The 20,781-nt window shown below is 38.0% G+C and overlaps 1 protein-coding gene and 1 long non-coding RNA gene across 2 annotated transcripts; both read right to left on the bottom strand.

Annotated features, from left to right (window-relative positions):
* Positions 1-234: 234 nt before the first annotated feature.
* Positions 235-1,747, bottom strand: LOC128252448 (zinc finger protein 467). Its single transcript, XM_052980173.1, has 2 exons — positions 941-1,747; positions 235-872 (listed from the first exon to the last, which is right to left on the bottom strand). The coding sequence occupies exons 1-2, from the start codon at positions 1,623-1,625 to the stop codon at positions 634-636; spliced, it is 924 nt and encodes a 307-aa protein (XP_052836133.1). The 5' UTR covers positions 1,626-1,747; the 3' UTR covers positions 235-633.
* A 7,579-nt stretch (positions 1,748-9,326) lies between these two features.
* Positions 9,327-20,737, bottom strand: LOC128252461 (uncharacterized). The gene is made up of 4 exons (XR_008267305.1): positions 20,717-20,737; positions 10,136-10,297; positions 9,985-10,073; positions 9,327-9,868 (listed from the first exon to the last, which is right to left on the bottom strand). It is a non-coding gene; the product is annotated as an uncharacterized LOC128252461 (long non-coding RNA).
* Between the last annotated feature and the right edge of the window lie 44 nt (positions 20,738-20,781).

The following is a 20,781-nucleotide window of genomic DNA, read 5'->3' as shown; positions in this document are numbered from 1 at the left end:
CTAATGCAGTTTTCTGTTTTCATTATATTCCTGCGACCCTAACAAAACCCCATGTCATCTCAGGTTTGCAATAAGTCAGAAAATAAAGTTGTAGTTTTTTCAAGTTTTTTGTATTTTGTGGTGTAAACATAAATCGTATAATGCAACTCTCAATATTTAACTATGATCGCATAATATTTAGGTATAAATCGTATATTTCTAGTTACCGCGTTCAGCTTATAAAACTGTTAAAATATCAGCTTAGTGGTAATATAGACTGTTTGCATGTCGGTATCTCTTAAATCTCTTAATCGCTTAGCATATGAGGAAGGATCACTTAAGGAGGTATTTACACATGTGCGGGGTTCTAGTCACGTAGCTGGCAGTGTAAATATGCGTTTAAAAATAAATATCTCAATATTTGCATATATCGTCGAAGGTCGAGGTGGATTGAGGTCGTTGAGTGCGCCATGTTGCGCCAGGTACGGCTGAGGTAGTTCTGTCCAAGATTGGCTATCGAGTATTGGCCGGCATTGAGTATCGTGGCAGGAGCTCGTTTAAAGCGTGCAAGCGCTTCACAGATCGCTGGAGGATGGGATGATCGCTGGAGGATGATGCGATGGTTTTACGGCTGGATGGAAGGATTCCCCCCCCTCAGTATCCATACAGGTAGGGGTACATGGGCACAAAGATGGCCGGGCCCAGCTGGCGCTCCTGCGGCATGTGCGTCTTCATGTGCTTCTTGAGGTGGTCACGGCGGCCGAACTTCTTGCCGCAGGCACTGCACGGATATGGCCGCAGTCCGGTGTGGATCCGCTTGTGGCGCGTCAGCTCCTCGTTGCGCGTGAAGGTCTTGCCGCAGGTGTCCACGTCGCACTTGAAGGGGCGTTCGCCTGGAGAGAGGAGGGGGAGGGGCTTGTGAGTACGACTGGCGGAAAGGGAGCTCTCGGGAGCGACTTACCGGTGTGGATGCGGATGTGGCCCTTCAGCTGGCCGTTGTTGGAGAAGGCCACGTCGCAGTGGGGGCACTTGAACTTCTTGGGGCGCTGCTTGCGCGCATTGAGCGCCTTCAACTGGGCGTCTTCGGCCATGACCCGGGCGTACTCCTGCTCCATGAGGCCCAGCGTGAAGGGGTCCATGCCGAACCCGGCGGGCGGCGTGCTGGCGGCGGCGGCGGCAGCTGCGGCGGCCGCGTAGTAGAGGTCGCTGGCGGCGGGCAGGAAGGGAGCGGGCTGCTGGGTTGCTGGTGGAGCCAGGGACACGGGGCTGGCGGTGGGCGGTTCCGGGTGGGCGTGGGCGTGGGCATGGGGAAAGACGGGATGGGGCGTGGAGGTGCGGATGTAGCTGTTGTGGCTCAGGGCATCCTCGTAGCAGGACTTGCTGCTGCTGTTGCTGCTGCTCGACGATGACGACGACGACGAGGAGGAGGAGGAGGCGGAAGAGGCGGACGAGAAGTCCCGCTCGGAGTCGTGGCCAAAGCCACTGCTGGTCAGCTCCGTCTTGATGGCGATGGTCCCCGTCTCCGGGACCTGTTCCTCCTCCTGCTTGACCGTCCTGGGCGCCGAGGCGGCTGTCTGGCGCTGCGAGTCCCAGGGGCGGAACAGGCGCGAATAGGTTTGCGGGGGATGCAGGTTAATCGTGGACATTTCGTGGCTGTTTTCGATCGATGCTTCTCGCGACACTATAGCACTTGGTCGGAGCACTGGATTCGGATTTCGTTGTTGGATTTGATTTGGTTTGGCTTTGCTAGGCGGCGGGTTGTGTGCGCTGCGAGATCTCAACTCGAACTGAGCTCTCCTGCCAGCAAGGCGCTCAATTTAAGCCAGGACTCGGCCTACCTACCTCGATTTGGAGTTACCTACACACAGACACGGACACGGACACGCACACAGACACGGACACGGACACAGGCACCCGCCATTCATCGATTTGTTGTCTGTCTGTCTGCTGGGCGATTGCGATTGCGAGTGCGAGCGAGAAGAGTGCTCCGGGGTGGTTTTCGTTTCGTTTCGTTTCATTTCGTTTCGTTTCGGGGTTTCGCCTGGACAACAATGGCGGTCGCTCACGCTCACGCTCACGCACACTCAAACACACACAGACACAAGGGAAGTACATAAGAATCCTGCGTAGTTTTCCCGGTCGGAAAATCGAATTCAGCTTCCTTAACTTGCGCTTTTGCCCACGACCCACCACTTATGTACATACACGGTGATCCCTGCGGGGTGGCTGCGGTTTTGGGCGCTACTTTAAGTGAAGCATTCACGATTATGAATTTTACGCTTACCCACCGACAAACCCCCAGCGCCTCCCGGGTGGTTTGGCCTCCTTTCCCACTCTGGTCGCCCTCCCCTCCTCCAGATGCAGATACTCTGCCAAATGTGTAACTCGGTTATCTGCGGCCTCGTCGTAGCGGCAATTTATTATTGAATTAAGTGCTTTGCCAAGGGTGGGTCCACGTCCACGTCCATGTCCGCGTCCGCTCCATCCCAAATATGCAAAGTGTGGGCCAAGGAATCGTGGGCAGTTTTCGCAGCGATTTCCAAGGGGGCCTGACACTCGAGGGCTGGCGATAAGGGATAAGGATAGGGGATTGAGCCTGTAGTTCAGATGGTACAGTTGGCCTTAACTTCATCCTTGGGGGATGCTCGGGGAAAACTTTACTGCCTTCGGTGGGCGTTTGCCTTAACGAGATGCGGGCGCCAGATTAGGAGGAAAAGATACAAAGCACAATGGATAACGAATGGATTTGGATGTGCGTGACTATGTTTAATGTTCTAATTTAGTATAAGATTTGTACTTGACTGTGAGTCATTTTAAGTTTTTTAATACAATTTTCACCTTTTTGTATATATTTTCTATTAAAACAAAACCATATCTTAAGTAGTTGCACTCATTCGGTTTGTAATATTTTATCTGTTGAAAAAAATGTAATAAAGATCGTGAAATTGATAAAACAGTTTTGTTTTTTAAGTTATTTAAAAGTTTAAAAACTTAACTTTACTGTTACTGTCGAACCCCCCAGTATTGAAAATGTCTTTAGGCCAATAACTATTTAATTTGAAAATATATAAACACATGCAGAGTTTGAAGCACTGTTACTTAAGTAACAAAACAGTAATGAAACCAAAATATTCAAAAGCTATTAGGAAATTTGGAGAGGAAAAAGAAATTTCTTCTAACGCTCCAAAAGATGGATGTGTGTACTTTAAAATTCTCTCTTCTTTTATTTGAAACGACAAAAATATAATATATAAAATGGAAACAAAATAGAAGAAGATCAAGAAGAAATTCTTGATAGTTTATACACAAATATATTTATTGTACAATAAAACTATTTACCTGAAATAAAGTAAAGAGAAAGAGAAGTTCGCTAAATATGCTAAATATATCATAAAATATCGACCATTAACTATTGCTCCCCTAGTCCTAAAACGTATAAACGTATATAAAGTACACACATTTAATAAAATTATAGCACACATTTAATTCCTCAATTGTCCGATATGGATAATTATATTTTCTAGCATTTATTTGTTTAGATAGTTTCATTAGAATAAAAAAGAAAGAAGAAAACTTTGGCAAGCCGAAGGTTAAATATACCTTGGCATCTATTGCAAAACTTAAATTCTCTTTAAGTCATTTAAATTTTGATTTATACGCATTGAGAGTAGTCAAATAAGTACATTGCCTACGGATTTGAAACTGAAAGTGTATTTTAGGGAACAATGCAGTCCGAGTACATGGGCAAATTAAAACAGTGACTAATCAATCGAAACATCCTGTGTGTAAAAACTTGATGCTGTACAGCTCAAACTACTCTCGTTTGGCCAAGGCGTTTTGCACTTCCTATCAGATGCTTTCGCGAGAAGCTGCATTCCCCAATCCCAGCGCCTTAAGCCTTCTGTCCTGTCACTTGAAACAAAAGGGAAATCATTTGGATTAGGTGCAGCTTCATTGTTCTGCCGGTGCTAATGAATGCATCGCCTTGGGTTGGGTTGCGGTGGGTTAGGTAGCCTCCAGAGCACGCAGTACCTGCCATAAAGCGCAGACCGCGTCGAACATTTCATTCACGACTCGGCGCACTCAAAGGATTCATTCATAAACACGGCTGTGACTGCCCTGAGTGGTGTCCTGCGATCGGCTCGGTGGTGTCAGGTAGTTGGTAGTTGGCTGGGTTGGTTTGAGGGGTGGTGAGGCTATAAAATCCACGAGCTTATTTGCGTAGGCTGGGACTTGGGCTTGCAGCCGCCTGGGAATTTCCCAGTACATTCGTTCAGTAATGAGCGCCGGGATTTCCACGCAATCGTCGTTCAGACCGAGTGGTCGTAAACTGCAACCTACCTAAGACAATGCGGCACTCATAAACGGCAAGAAAGGAAGTTATAAAATAATTAGATATTGAATACCGCTCGTCTAGTGCCTGTGATTTCATTCATGGAATGTCTGAGGCGGCGAGCTGCCCATTGCATTGCCCAATACCTGACCGTTCGTAGTTCGTAATTATTAGACACACATGAGATAAGCACAGGATGTGATATTCATATTTAAATTAATTAGGGAATTTTACATGCGTTTGTGCTTGAGCTGTTCCCCGCCACATATGGGGAAAGTACGGTGACTGTTGATATAGGATGGACATGGTCCTAGACGGCGACATGATCAGGGGAATCTTCCATCCTAACTAAACTTCGTCATGGCATGGCTATTTCTGCAGTGGCATACATAAGTCCCGAGTTCGATTTTCGAGCGCAAGCAAGATTACGCTTCAAAAATCCGGATATGCAAGGTTTAGCAAGCTGGGCTCGATCCCCGCTAATAATCGTGATCACTCCAAGCGAGGAAGATTTTTCACGATCGCGTAGATTATGAGAGGACTAAAACAAGGTGGTTTCAACACACACACTTCATCTTGAGCCCAGTTCGAGAGAAGGAGCTTGCTAACTAATTGTGATAGAGATTGTACTAACCTTACTGTGGTTTGCGAAAAGAACCCATTTCAATTATTCGTGTCATGGAAAAGGCTAAAGGTATATAAAATAGTTGATTATTTTTTAATTAGAGTATTGCATATAATTAGAGTTTGACAATTAATTTTGCTGGTTAAAATAAAAAATAGGGGAGTAGCTTTATGAGCTTTTTAATGAGGATTAAGATCCATTATTCTTTATTTATTAATGCAAAATTTCTCAAAGGCAAGAATTTTGAAATTTAAACTATATTTTTATTGGATCTGGATTAAAAATGGACTTATTTTAAAGTTTGATTTTTTTTATGTGGTCAATACGGTTTGAAAAGCACCCCATGGGTGTCAAACAATTTTTTTAACCATTTCTAATCTTATGTTATCAAAACAAATGCAAAAACCGATTGGAAATGTTTAAAACCCAAATCTAAAACTCAAATAAATATAAAGGAAGTGAGTAGCGTTTTTAGTTCTATTGTTTTACTGGGTCTGTCTACAAGTTCATGCCAAAAATTAAAACTATATCTTCCAGTTTTAGGGACTCAGGCTCGTAAGAGAAATAAGTTAAAAAATATAAGGAAAAAAATATGTGTTCTTTGTTATTGTTTTGACGCATGGTATTTGTATTATCACGAAACGGATGTAATTATCTTCGAGAGTGGGATCTACATTTCTTTGGGACGCATAAAACTAAATACCTTAAATGTCATAAATATAAAATGAAATTTAACTTAACTTATCCCATGTTTATGATATCCTTTACTTTTAAAAAGTGGTTTGTAATATAAACTTGAGCTCTTAACTGTTAACAATTGTAATCTTATTAAAAAAAATAGTTTATAGTAATTACTTATTTATTAATTATTCCACGTCAAACCGCAATTAATTGGTACTTTGTCATATTTCTTTAAAAGCGTTAATAAACTCCTCTGTTTTGTAGAAGGCAGATGTTTTCAAAAATTACGAAAGTTTCACGTAGTTTCTTAGACTGAGCAGGAAAATAGAACCTAACCCAATTTAATGACCAATATAGAATAAAATACTAATCATATAGGGAATAAATGATGTAAAAACAAAAAAACAGCATTCCAAATAATATTTGCAACTTCAAATATAATTTTCTTAAGATATTTCTTGAATGTTATGTCTAAATGTCTAGTCGAACGGAGGAAATAAACGAAGGTTAAGGCTAATTTATACCTCTTCCTAGCACAAGTTTACTAAAGCTATGAATGTCGGTGCCCATCATAGCCTCAAAACATGTACATATGTACCTAAGCCCAATTCTGGTAAATCTCATAGATTTTAGTGCACTAGTGTACTTATTATTTGACCAGAGCAAAAAACGACCATCCAGCACAGATTTATGCTTTGAATGGAATGTATGGGGTTTTTCCACTTTATTTTCTATTTTAATTATATTTCAAAACTATAACAATTCCAAATATAATCGATTTGCAGATCCTGTATTCCATACATTCGAGCTTTCGTACCCAACAAATGAAAATGAGTAGTGTACTTATATTTTGGCCAGTATGTATGTAAGTTAACGTCATTAAGTTTTTGTTCAAATTTCAATTTTCTAAATTTTACAATTTTGTTTTACAACAAAGTATTACCAGCATTTTGTTCTTGGCAAAAACAGAATTTGTTTCTGCTTAGTGTTCCCAAAAAGTTGCATGGGCATATCTAACGATATAGTTTTTATTTGTGGATTTCGGATGATCCAGTACCAAACTATCATGGGCCCCGCAATTCAAATTTTTCCGATACGCTGAAGCGTTATTGCGGCCATTGCCTTGTTATTTAACATTTCTCTATGCAAAATCAATAGATAACTCTTTAAGTTGGTTTTTAAGAACATAATAAAACCTTTTCAAGGTGCCAGTTTTACTCGATTAATGTTATTAAAACTCGATTAAGCCTACTCCCTCTAAAATACAGTACCCACAGTTTTCGGGTTGGAACCGACATAAAACCCCGCAAAAATTGCTTTGTTTTTAAGATATTTATTAGTGAAACAAAAGTTGTCGTTTGTCCCTTAGTGTATTGACGTTTTATTTAAAATTTCTTTGCAATATCAAAAGAATATTAGTTAAGTTGGTTTTTAAGAACATAACAAAACCTTTTCAAGGTGCCAGTTTTACTCGAGTTAACCCTACTCCCTCTTAAATAAAGAACATGTTTTATTCTTTCGAGTTCGCATAGCCCACAGAGTCCTTGATGGAATCGGCTTTCATCGCCTTTATGGAATGGCTGTACTATATTCCGCCCATCCCCGATTGTATGCGCCATTTTCGGCGAATCTCAATTATTTTTTTCAAAGTTCTCCAAGCTGGCATCGGGCAGAATAAGCGTTGAGAGGCGCTTGCCTGGGCGTTCCAAGGGCAGCTCGCAGCCTTGTTTTGGGTGTCAATGGCGATGCGAATGGCGGCCGGATACAGAGCCAGGAGACTGAAATGCGAAGGCATAAATCAAATTAGTTTTTCGGGCGAATGCACTCGACTAATTCCTGCGGCGCGCTCTTGAGCGGCAATCGTGGTTGCTCTTTTCAGCGAGTTGGTGGCACAGGACAGAGTCCTAAAGGTTGTTTGTGCCCGGCTATTCAACCTCCAAGTGCCGCTGAGCATTTATCCATCCCGTGACACAATGCCGCAGAAGCCGCGAGCTGTGGCCGTGTCGTCCATTAAAAGGCTCGTCACAAAAGCCACCCCGCTCTGTTTTCCGACCCTTTCCACGTTGCCGCTATGATCAATTCTATTAGTTCCCCGACTCCGCTTCTTCCATCCAAGTGTCGATCTGTCGATTCCTCCTTGGCGTACGCCGTCGGACCGCTCCTCCCTCTACTTCTCCTTGGGGCAGCTGAGTGGTGCCGCTGGCCCGAGCTCAAGATCGATCCGCAGGACATCTGCGAGCGCGAGGACAGCTGCTCGCGAAGCAATGGCGTCCTTGGATGGCGATGGCGATGGTGATGGCTCCGCCTCCCGCGTGCGTTGTCGTTGCCCGCCTGAGTCAAAACATTTGTGGGAATGCTCGACGAGAACTCAATTCATCCGCCGTTGGCATCAGTGAAAAAGCACTTAACCTCAAATCCAATAATCCGCTTGTAATGCAGACCATTCATGCGACGACAACTGGACGGTGGCCAGAGCAGATCTCTGTGCCGACGGGTTTCCATTCGAATATCCATACGGGCTGTGTATGGGCTGGTGTGCCAAGTGTTGACCTCGTCGGGTAATCGTTCTATTATCAACAGCATTTGCATTCAAACAATGTCACAGTCGTGCCGGCCCGTCCAAAGCGATATTTTATTTACCTGCCCGGGATAACTCGGATTGTCGGCTTACGACAGCAGATTGGCATTGGACTGGGCTAGTTCAAACCCCCATCCAAACTATGACATTGACAACAATCGTATACTTCTTTTTCAGGATCTGCTACGATTATAACTTTTATGAATATAACTCACAAATAATCGTTATTTGAAATGTTTATTTAAAAAACTTCGACATAAGACTTTATTAGTATATTTGTGTGCGGAAAACTAATTTCAAGTACAAAATTAAGTCTTAAAATGTATGGCCCAATCATCTATGTGCATCTAGTCGAGATTACTTAACTAGAACTTTCTTAACTAAAACCGTCTATAGGGAGAACTATTTCTAGTGAAAACAGAGAGTGTGTGTAAATGTAGAATCAATTCCATGTCGTAAGGCCTGAATACTTGAACTTATTTGTGAGGCAGAAGGTGTTTGTATATACAATTTTGTAAAGAAGTATTTCAAGGCCACTGTGAATATTTACCAATTTATTGTCAAAAGCAATTATAAAATTTAATTCTGTCCTTAAATCTTGAGTCGTAGGCTCTAGCAACTAGTACTCTTTAAGATATTCATTAGATTTAGTATTGTATGCTAAACTTATATTTGCTAAAATAAAATATAAATAAATTGATGGCACATTTTTTTCTACAAATTTTCGAATTTTGAGTTTCAAATGTTTCTTAGCTGTTTACTGTCCTATTTGGACCATAAATTTATTTGATTAAAATATTATTTGATTAAAATTCATAGCTTAAATTAAATTAAATTGTTAAATTGTTATGATGAAATTGTAATCGCAAGTCAGCAGCGAAAATCGGATAGCTTAGATAGCTCCAAAAACAATAAAGTCATAATTGCAAATCTCTGCTTCAGGTTCAATAGAAGTTTTGACTTGCCTTTGGAAAGCTGATAAGTTAATTAAATATAATTTATTATAGAGATCTCCTAACAAATATTGACCACTAGCTTAGGATTTACGTATCTATTTAAAGGAGTCAAAAACGTATTTTAAATATTGATTAAATTTTTTTTAATTTAAATAAATTGTCAAATTTCTGAGATGTAGGTTGGTTGGGACTCGGCCATTCTTTACTTAAAATCCAACTTTGCAACGGAATTTGTCGAGATTCTTACACCTATTCAACCTTATTCAATTGACCGTGTGACACGCTTTGCAGCTTATGGCGGATTAAAAAAGGAAATCGTCTTAGTACTGTGATAATTTTCCAAGCGAGTGTCAAGCAAGAAACGCAAATCGGTAACAATTGTCTCCTCCCGGGCAGTAGTTGCAAGAATGGCACAGAAGGTCCAGTAGCGGCTCGAGCACTGATCCGCCCAAGAAACTGAGTAGCCGCAGGGACGAAGGGCGACTCCCTGCGAGCATCATAAGTGGCTTGGCTCGCCCACAACAGCCGCAAAGTCAAATGCAAATTGAAATGTCCGAGAGTGGCTCGGGGGCAAGGACTTCCTCAGAATGCACACAATGCTGCCGTTGAACATCCAGGATCCAGGGCACACAGACGGTGTTGTCTGAGAAGCCTTTTCACACTTAGTTAGCAATGCCATTCGGCCGACTGACCTCTCAATGGAAAGATGCTAAGATCTGTGAAAGAAACAGTGGGATGTTGGCTATTGAAATGGGCCTGGGTGACGCGGCTGTCACCTAAGGTGCAATTATGATTGAAAGGTACAAATAATAACCGATAAATTCATGTTTACCTAACGACTCCGGTTTCTGGTCAGCTGTCAAGTGCTGGCATAGAGACTGTCTCCTTCGGCCAGCTTCCCGTGATGAATGAATGGCAGTTCTGTGAATAGCCTGGATGAATGATGAACCGAGTTTGAAACTAAACTAAAACGGAGCCCTCACCCATTGTTCGCCATACGTAGGTGTACCATTGCGCAAATCCCCTCACGCTGATCGCAACACCTCTCGATCAACCTTGCGAATGCCATATCACGGCCCACGATGTCTGAGGGCCGTGCAATTGTTGAGATTGCAAAACATTGCGTTCGGATTGATTGATCGGCCCTCCGTTTTTAGTGGTCCACATGGCAAGGGGAAAAAATGTATAAAAAAATGTAATTTTGGCACAAAAAGAATGAGTCTTAATAATTGATTGATAACCATGCCTTGATGGTTTGATCTCAAATATGGTTTACACAACGAAACAAAAAACAACTTGAGGTCGAGTGCCTTCCCCCAATAATATATACCCACTATGGTCTCATTTTCCTTTGAAAACTATAATGCAAGCCTTTTAGAAGTCAACCAAAACGTTTAAACCTTTTTTTTCAAAAACTTGGGAGAACACTTAATTTGTTCCTTGAAATATACACATCATTATACCCTTGCAGAGGGTATTATAAGTTTAAACGCAGTGAAAGAGACGCTTTCGACCCTATAAAGTATATATATTCTTGATCAGCATCACTAGGAGAGTCGATCTAGCCATGTCCGTCTGTCCGTCCGTTTCTACGCAAACTAGTCTCTCAGTTTTAAAGCTATCAGCATGAAACTTTCCCAACAGTTATCTTTCTATTGCAGGTAGTACATAATGCGGAACGAGCCGGATCGGACGACTATAGCATCTAGCTCCCATAGGAACAACCGGAAAAATAAATAAAAAAATTAAAACTTTGCAGTTTTAAATTTTCTTTTTAGTTCTTCGACATAATCAAGGTTAATTTCAGAATTTCGGTTTAAATTTCATAAAAATCGGACGACTATAACATAAAGCTCCCATAGGAACATGAAAAAAAAAAAAAAATTAAATTAAAAAAATATAAGTTTTCTGTTTTGTAATTGTTTTTTTTTTTATTCTTTTTGATCTGTTAATAATTTGACAGTTCAGAATTACTGTTTTAATTTTATTTAAATCGGAAAACGATATCATATAGCTGCCATAGGAACTATCTAATAATTGAGCTGCAAATCATTATAGCTTCAAAGTTTTTAAACACATACGCAAGTAAATGATAATTTTAATGTTTTCAAGAATATTTAATTTTTGCAATAGCTGCAAGGGTATATAAACTTTGGCTTGCCGAAGTTTGCTTTTTTTGTTTCCTTTTAAAATTAGATCTCTGTTTTAAAAACCCGACGGTATACCGATGTGATCAGATTAAAATATTTACATTTTTGAATTTACCTAAATCCATTTGTAATCTCTTCGCATTCCCGCCCTTAATAACCACTGGATCCTTGAGCCTCGCTATGATATGTGTCTGTGCGGAAAACCGCAAAAACTACTATAAATTGACATCATAAATTTAAATTACTTCCACCCTTCTTCACCTAGGCGCTCCAAGCCCAAGCCCAAACCCAATCCCAAACGCAATCCCAAACCCAAGCCCAAACCCAATTCCAGCCCTGAGGTTTGCGGGCAATCGCTGTTAGGGGGTTGGAGTTGGTCCTGGGGTTGGTGCGGCCACAAACCAAACCCAAATGTCGCTATTGTAGAGTAAGAGTGAGATTGAGAGTGAGGGCCAAGTGGACGCGGGGAGCGAAGGGTAACCGAATGAGCAAAAGGGGCGAGGACGAAGCCATCAACACGATTATTTCGCATAAAATAAATTGATTCCAGCTAAGAGTCAAGCCGTCCCTTTGATGCCAGTGGAAGAACGCCATACACGTCGGACACAAAATAGACAAAACGAAAACAGCGCTTGAAAAATGTCGAAATTTGTCCACAATAAGTGTTTTATTGAGTCGCCATGCACAAAGGATTGCCTCATCCCGACCCTGTTCTCATCTCTCCGCTATAAACCACGGCCAGCCACTCGATGAAGCAGAATCCGGCCAAACAATGGCACAATGGGCCCGAAGACGGGGAAAGTAGTGGCACGTCTTCGCCCCTAGGTGCATCGAAAACCGAGAATCGAGAACTGAGAATCGAGAATCGAGAAGCGGAGGGGCTGCGCCGACACCTTCGGCTGACACCTTCCCCGATTTGTTGAATAGAAAGTGGGATATGAATAATGACAAGCGAGCCAATTTCGGGTAGTTGCGTCAAAGGAAGAGTCAACTCGGATTCTTACCTCCATTATGACGCTGGCATCATTGTGTCGGATTGAATGGTAACGTGGCACCTTTGGCAGCCAATCTGGCTCTGGCTCAGGCTCTGGCTCACCCATGTTTTCAGGCAGCCCAGGCGTCCTGCGGCGATGCGGTCGCCAATGTGGCTAGTCCGCTCGTCCTGTTCCCGAGCTCCTGTGGCAGACTCTGGGCCGCCGCTTAAATTGAGCGTGCGCAATCGATTAGCTGCCGCATTTCGTCACTGAATACGAATACGTATTTAGTTTGAGATCTAATTCGACCCATGAAGTATGCCACCAGGCGAGAATCATTAACGTTTCTCATTCACAGCCTAGAGAGCCTGGGGATGGGGATGCCATAAAATCTTAAATGATTATGTTCAAGCCCTTCTCAGCACCGTGTGTTATAGTATTTCCCATTAGACAATTGATAAGCACTAAAGGATACGAAATCTTAACATTGGCATATGTACATATATTTGATGCAACATTATTTCGTGCTAAAATGTTTTTAGGCAGCTGAGTTTAAAGCTTCGCGGAGAGTGTCTGAAAGTGAACATGTCGCAGACTTTATTAATATTAATTTTTTACATCTATATATTAATATTTTTACAACCAAACTTTTACCTAAAAAGTTACAAGCGGAGTTCAAGACAAAGTTTACAGTCAACTACTTGTTTTCCATAAAAGATTTTAAAAATTTTTTTAATAAAAACAAAAAATATAAATAGCAAGCCACCGTTTTTATACCCTGCAAGGGAAAAACACAAACTAAATATTCTATTAAATACTATATTTCAAAATTTTCCAGATATGTTTAAAATTAATAAAGCTATAGCTTTGTTATACATATATTCAAATATATATACATATATGTAGACCAATCCTAAGGCAGATAAACAAATTGATATTATTTTGTTTTAAAGTAAGCCACTCCTATATCTCAAAGAATGTTCGTATAAATTTCCGATTGTTTCTATTGGAGCTATTTGATATATTTATTTAGAACCAGCTACAGAAAGGACACTTTTGAAAAATTGTTTACGGACAAGCGGACGGACAAACGGACATGGCTAGGTCGACTATCTTAGGTGATGCTGATTAGGAATATATATACTTCTTAGCGTCGGAAGTTTCGCCTTCTGAATATACTGAATATATATCAAATTGATAATTGACATAAGTTCGAATTATTTGTTATTAACTCCTTAACTTATTTCATAAAAACTAAAGGACAAAAAATGTCCTTTCAAAATTGTAACTAAAACTAATATATACTTTAAAAGGGTACAAGCCATAAAGTTTCAGAATATATATATATATATATAATACAAATTTAAGGAGAAAATAAAATAAATAAATGTAGTTATTTTAAATGTATTTCTTTATAATTTTAAGGATCATCCGTCACTAGTTTTAAAACTCTTCAAAAAGACTTTTATTGGTATTGTATTTCAATATTGACAAAAGTTAATTTGTAGTCTACTTAAAATAATAACTTTAATAAATCAAAAAGTTAGTGGATAAATATTCGTACACTGTGAAAACGATGCTTTAAAAAAAACAATCAACAACGTGTGAACCCAGTCCACTAAATGGAAGTCCCCGAAATTGGTAAATGTAAAATGAAAGTGCTATTTCTGCGATAAATTGTCACCCAAAGAAGATGCCGCTGCTCCTTCTGGGAAAAACGACCCAATAAAGAGTTTCGCAGACAGTCAGGCTTCTACATATGAGAGTCTGAGAGTCTACTAATAATTGAGCCATTGAACCTGCTACAATTGGGAACCGGTAAACCGTCATATTTCTTCGATAAACCCAAGAGTCTCTTACCGCTCCCATTAATTAGACGAATTGTCTATTTGTAAGGTGTCAACAGGTATATTCGTCATTGTGATGGCAATTTTTCGTTCGAGACAATCCAGAAGGAGGACCAAGAGTCGTCCCCTGTACAATTTTGTTTTTGCAAGGGGCAGACTTTACTGGCGGCAAGATCTAAGGAAGCGGCATGTCACGTTGCACTTCAGAGATGCGATTGGTGTCGCCTACCCGCAATCCAAAGGATAATGTGGCAAAATCCGGACAATTGGTGTCCTTAGCGGCACTTCAAATGACGCGCTGATGAGAGTTCGTTTGTTTGCTGTTTGACTATTCCATCGCACTTGACGTCTGATGGCGAGGGAGGGCGCAAATAAATAATAATCAAACAAATATAGATGACAAATCCCATGACATTGCTAGGCAGTGATGCGATTTTTCAACGCGTTCATTTTGCTTGGAAGTATTGTATCTTCAATTTCCCCAAACAGGCGGAGCTATTATACTGCTCACCGATAAGAAAATTACTGTATATATTAAGATTAATTTCTATCTAATCAAGAAAGGAAGCAAACTTCGGCAAGCCGACGTTCATATACCCTTGCAGCTATTCCCAAAATAAAACATACTTGAAATCAATTAAATTTTGATTTATTTACGTATATGATTAAAATTATTGAAACTATAATGATATATATAATATTGATTTCCAATTTGAAAAAAAAATAAATAAAAGCGTAATTCTGAACTATCACATTTTGTATACCCTTGAAGAGGGTATTATAATTTCAGTCAGTGAAGGAGTATATACATTCTTGATCAGCATAACTAGGAGAGTCGATCTAGCCGTGTCCGTCTGTCCATCCGTTTCTACGCAAACTAGTCTCTCAGTTTTAAAGCTATCTGCATAAAACATAATACGGAACGAGCCTGATCGGACGACTATAGCATATTGCTCCCATAGGAGCAATCTGAAAAAAAAATATAACTTTTCTGTTTTTTAATTTTTTTTTTAGTTTTTCGACCTATAGTAATAAAAAATCGGACGACTATAACATAAAGCTCCCATGGGAACAATTAAATATACAAAAAAACTTTAAAAAAATTTTACTTTTTTATTTTGTAATTTTTTTTAGAAATTCTATTTGACTAATCAATAATTTGACAGTTCAGAATTAGGCTTTTAATTTTATTAAAATCTGAACACGATATCATAAAGCTGCCATAGGAAATATTAAATAACTGAGCTGCAAATCATCATAGTTTCAATGTTTTTTAACATAAACGCAAGTCAATCATAATTTTATTGTTTTCAAGGGTATTTGAACTTCGGCTTGCCGATGCTTGCTTCCTTTCTAGTTTTAAGGTGATTTCAGTTAATGCCCACTATTTCTATATTTGAGAAAAACTTCCAGGTTAAAATGTCATAGTTTTCAGCAAAAAAAAAAACTAGAAATCGTTGCTGTAATTTTGAAAAAATAAATTTTTATGGCGAATTTCTAAATTTTTGAGCAAATCTACACATTTTTATTAGAAACATTTATATTGTCTTTTTTATTAGTAACCAGATGTTGTAGATCTTTTCCAAATATATTTCTTAATCGATGGTACTCTAATATAGCGCCATTACTTAAGGTAAAGTATATGAAAAGCAAATTACTCAGATCAACGAACAGTTTTTTTAGCGTAAAAAGTTTTTTCTTTCTAGTGTGGCCGAGCTTGTTGACAAACGGAAAACAATTAAACCAGCCAGCTTGGAACTATATTTACACATTATCAATACTGAAAATGTATATGTAATACTTAACAATGTAAAATTATGATTTACAATCTTTTTAATTGTTGTCAGCTATATTTTTGTACGCATTCAAAAAAATGACATCAATGGATCATGATTTTTTTGTTGTCAACATTTTTGTATTGTAATCGTTTTTTCTGATTTTTTAATTTTTCCATCAAATTTTTTTTCCGCAAGTACTACAATATGTTCTTCCAACTCCAACATTTTATTATTGTAGTCGATTTTTCTGTTTTTATTTTTCCATCAATTTTTTTATCTGACAAATACTATACTTTGCCAACTCCAACATCAAAAATAACATTTTTTATTCTTTAAGCCTAGTACTCAGATCGCCGAAATCCGTACGCCATCTATGAGAGAGAGCGAGAGGCAAATAACCGGCGTATACTTTTTGTCATTGCCTTTTTTCACCCCGGTACTCAGATCGTTGAAAAAAAATACCAGAAAATTGCAAAGCGTTGCCAGATTTATCTGGGTGAACGTAACATTCGACACCATTGAATAATTAGGCACACATTTTTTATGTTATCCCGCTTTAACATTATTTTTGTATTATTTAACTGTGTATATCTAGATATGAGCATGGATCAACAGGCAAATTAGCCAATCTGTGTTTAGGTAATACATACAGTCAATTTAAGTAGGTCCGGCCATGATTGCGTGCTCTTCAAGATTTTTTATTATAGCACATTTTTGGGATTTTATAAAGTTTTATTTTTAAGCTCTGTTTTTCATGTATTACAATAAACGGAGACGCATTGTTCTTTGTACACTTTGGAGCATATTTATCTCATCAGAAATTGAAACACCATCTTCATTCAAATCCAGATTATCCATAACATTTAATAAATTTTTCAATTCGTTTTATACTCTCGCGTAGTTATTTTTAAGCTCTTCGCAAATATTTATTAATTCTTTTAACTTATAGTAACGCATGGCTTCTACCAACTCATATTTAAACTTAGCAAATGCATAAAAATATGCTTCCAGCCACACTATATTTCTATATTTCGCCAATTTTCCGTTTGCATTTTCCGGTTTGTTTTGGTTTTAAATGATTTACCAATTATGGCTTTTTCCGTTTGCCTAAATAACTATTTTTTAAAAAATACGATATACCATTCTCGTGCCCATTTTCACACAGTCCATTCGTTGGACACGGTTAGGATTTTTATGAATATGAAACTCCGTTTTCAGTTTCACACTTTTAAAAAATCATATAAATTTTAAATGAATATTGCAGGCGTTTCCAAAAAATGGTATAGCATACTCTTAGGTACCACCAATCAAAGGTCGGTTGACGTTTTTATACCCTTGCAGAGGGTATTATAATTTCAGTCAGAAGTTTGCAACGCAGTGAGGGAGACGTTTCCGACACTATAAAGTATATATATTCTTGATCAGCATCACTAGGAGAGTCGATCTAGCCATGTCCGTCCGTTTCTACCCAAACTAGTCCCTCAGTTTTAAGGCTATCTGCATGAAACTTTCCCAAAAGTTGTTTTCTATTGCAGGTAGTATATAAGTCGGAACGGGCCGGATCGGACGACTATAGCATATAGCTCCCATAGGAAAAATCGGAAAAATAAATAAAAAAGAATTATAACTTGGCTGTTTCTTAATTTTTTTTAGTTCTTTGACATATAGTAATTGTTAAATATTTCAGAATTACGGTTTAAATTTCATCAAAATCGGACGATTATATCATATAGCTCCCATAGGAACAACCGGAAAAATAATACAAAAAAAATTATAACTTTGCTGTTTTTTAATTTTTTTTTAGTTCTTCGACATGTAGTAATGATTAAATATTTTAGAAATACATTTTAAATTTCATCAAAATCGGACGACTATATCATATAGCTCCCATGGAAATAATAAAAATATATAAAATAACTATCTAATAATTGAGCTGAAAATCATATAGCTTCAATGTTTTTTAACATATACGCAAGTAAATCATAATTTTAATGTTTTCAAAAATATTTAATTATTGCAATAGCTGCAAGGGTATATGAACTTCAACTTGCCGAAGTTTGCTTCCTTTCTTGTTTTATTATAATATTTTTAAAAAGTCTCATGACTGTTATGGGTATGAGGATCCTTAGTCAAATAGTTGTACTGTAGCAAAATGGTCATAGGTTCAGGCAGTAAAATTCAATTCGGTCGTTATTTAAAATCGTCCTTTTTTGCTCTTTAAGGTAATTTTTTCCAAAAACTAAGGGTGATGGAGAGATTCCCAGTATGAGGTCGTGCTCAGCACACCGAAATGATATACATAGCTCACTGTTGCACAGTGTTATTCGAGGAACATAAATACGACCCTACATTTTTTTTGAAACCGATAAACAGAGCCTCCAAAATTTTCATTTTGAGAAATGCCAAAAAAAAAGTATTTTGTAAAAAACTTTTGACACATTTTCGTAAAGTTTTGGTATGCACATCCTTTTGTAAGCGATACCTTTCGATTGGTTATTACTTGTTTTGATCGGACCAAATTAAGTTTTCAATTCAGCGGCTATATATGCATGTATAGTAGGCTCCTATGCAAATCAAATATTTTTATGGTACCGTTAATATCCTGGCTGGCAGTTCGATTTTTTGATGAACAAGTTAAATGCTGCTGTCAGCTGCTGTGTAGTTAAAAGCTCACCAGTTAGCCAAGTTATTGCGTAGGTAAAATATGTCCAACACAGCTGTGACCGTGCCTCGAAAAGCGGTCCATAGATGGCGCTGACCATGGCCAACAACATTCAAATTTGGTATTCCTATTTTCAATGTCTGGTTCACTTTCTATAATTCTCAATTTCTCATTAACCATTTTATGAAATCTTTCCACGTCTGATATGCCGTTTTTACTTGTTGTTATTTCAATTTCTAGTCCTTCTGAATTTAACCAATTGTGTAAAGCTACACACATAAATGCTGAGTCTTTTATCTGCTTTGATTTCCTGTGGCTTTCCCGTTAAATACTTTCTTGATAGCTAACCAACCCCTGCTTGTGACTTCTACTAGGGTAGCAAATTTTGAATATACGTCGATACATGTTAACAATTGTTGCTTACCCACCATATAAAAATCCATGACAAATTTCTCTCTTATATTTTGAATTTCTGGAGTAAGTTCAAATGCCAATTTAGTATTTCTATGTTCCGTTTTAGCAATTGAGCAAGTTTCACATTCATTTATTATAATCTGAATTAATTATTGATTGTCGGGGAATTAATATTATAACTTTGCTGTTTTTTAATTTTTTTTAGTTCTTCGACATATAGTAATGGTTAAATAATTAAGAATTACGGTTTAAATTTCATCAAAATCGGACGACTATATCATATAGCTCCCATAGGAACAATCGGAAAGAAAATACATAAAAAATTATAACTTTGCTGTTTTTTAATTTTTTTTTTAGTTCTTCGACATATAGTAATGGTTAAATAATTCAGAATTACGGTTTAAATTACAACAAAATCGGACGACTATACCATACAGCTCCCGTAGAAATAATAAAAATATATAAAATAACTATCTAATAATTGAGCTGCAAATCATCAAAGCTTCAATGTTTTTAAACATATACGCAAGTAAATCACAGTTTTAATGTTTTCAAAAATATTTTATTCTTGAAATAGCTGCAAGGGTATATGAACTTCGGCTTGCCGAAGTTTGCTTCCTTTCTTGTTTTTTATGTCGTTTCAATAATTTTGTTCTTTAAAGTCTACTTACATATGTATGTATTTTGTCAAGTGACTTGCATTTATAATTTCCACATAAACTTTTTGGAATATAAGGAAGTCTGAATCGTTATGGAAAGATATTGCATCTAAGAGACAGATAAAGCTCTATCTCTCTCATTACGAGCTTTTTTTTCCTTTTCATTTATGCACATGCGTGCGGTTGAAAAACAATCGAGCTAAAACGACCAATAAAGTGGTTTTACTATTTGGCAAATCTGGCTGGTGTATTATATAAATATTATATATTTCTTTATATATTATTTTGACGTTTGAAATTGAGAATTTAAGCCAATTCACATTCGTCTCAGGCGTCGCACTTTCGCATTTCCGGCCGAGGTGTTCGGCTGTGGTGGGTTTCCGCGACGTCCGCTCCGTCCGTGCGAAGTTCAGTTCAGCTTTCATTTCATAAAATTAATTTTTTTCAACCGACTTTTTTTCGGAACCCGCTGCTGGGACCGGCCAGTCTGGTTACGTTTTTTTTCTTATATTAATATTTACATATTTATTATTATGAACATTTTTATTAGTATTTAAAGTTTAATTATTTATATTTGTAGTATCATTTACATTTTCATTATTTTCATGATTTATAAAATTGCATTATTTATATTATTATTGCTAGATTCCGTCTATGATATTACTATTATTATTTACAGTTTGTTTATTATTTGTACAATTATTATTTTGGATCATTAAATGTATTATTTAATTTTGTTGTTTAAAGTGGTCAAGCACCGCGCTGCTAGACATTTTGAAAGACAAAGTGAAGATAGCGGTACCAGAGTGACGCAACCTTTTGCGATTTAGAAAATATAAATACTAGAAACGTTCATGTGCCAAAATGACTTCAAATTTTCAGCTGAAAAAGTTTCTTAAAATTACATTTTACAACGAGTTTATACTTAAAATGTTTCAAAACTGTCCAAACCATGACTCTCTGCGTTATAACAGTATACAACTGATTATAACTGTTTAGGTATAACTTTTTTCAACGTTAGTTAAGTTTAACAGAGCTTAAAAGTGTGTTAGACTTTTATTTAAGTAAAGAAAAATTTACTTTCGATTGGTGTGCTGCTCGTTATGATATATAATATATATAGTAGTCTCCTAAGCAAATGAAAT

Source organism: Drosophila gunungcola, chromosome 3R, assembly GCF_025200985.1.
Source record: "Drosophila gunungcola strain Sukarami chromosome 3R, Dgunungcola_SK_2, whole genome shotgun sequence".
In the NCBI taxonomy this organism is placed as follows: Eukaryota; Metazoa; Arthropoda; class Insecta; order Diptera; family Drosophilidae; genus Drosophila; species Drosophila gunungcola.
The sequence above is the reverse complement of the archived record's forward strand: the minus strand, read 5'-3'. Positions and strand labels throughout refer to the sequence as shown.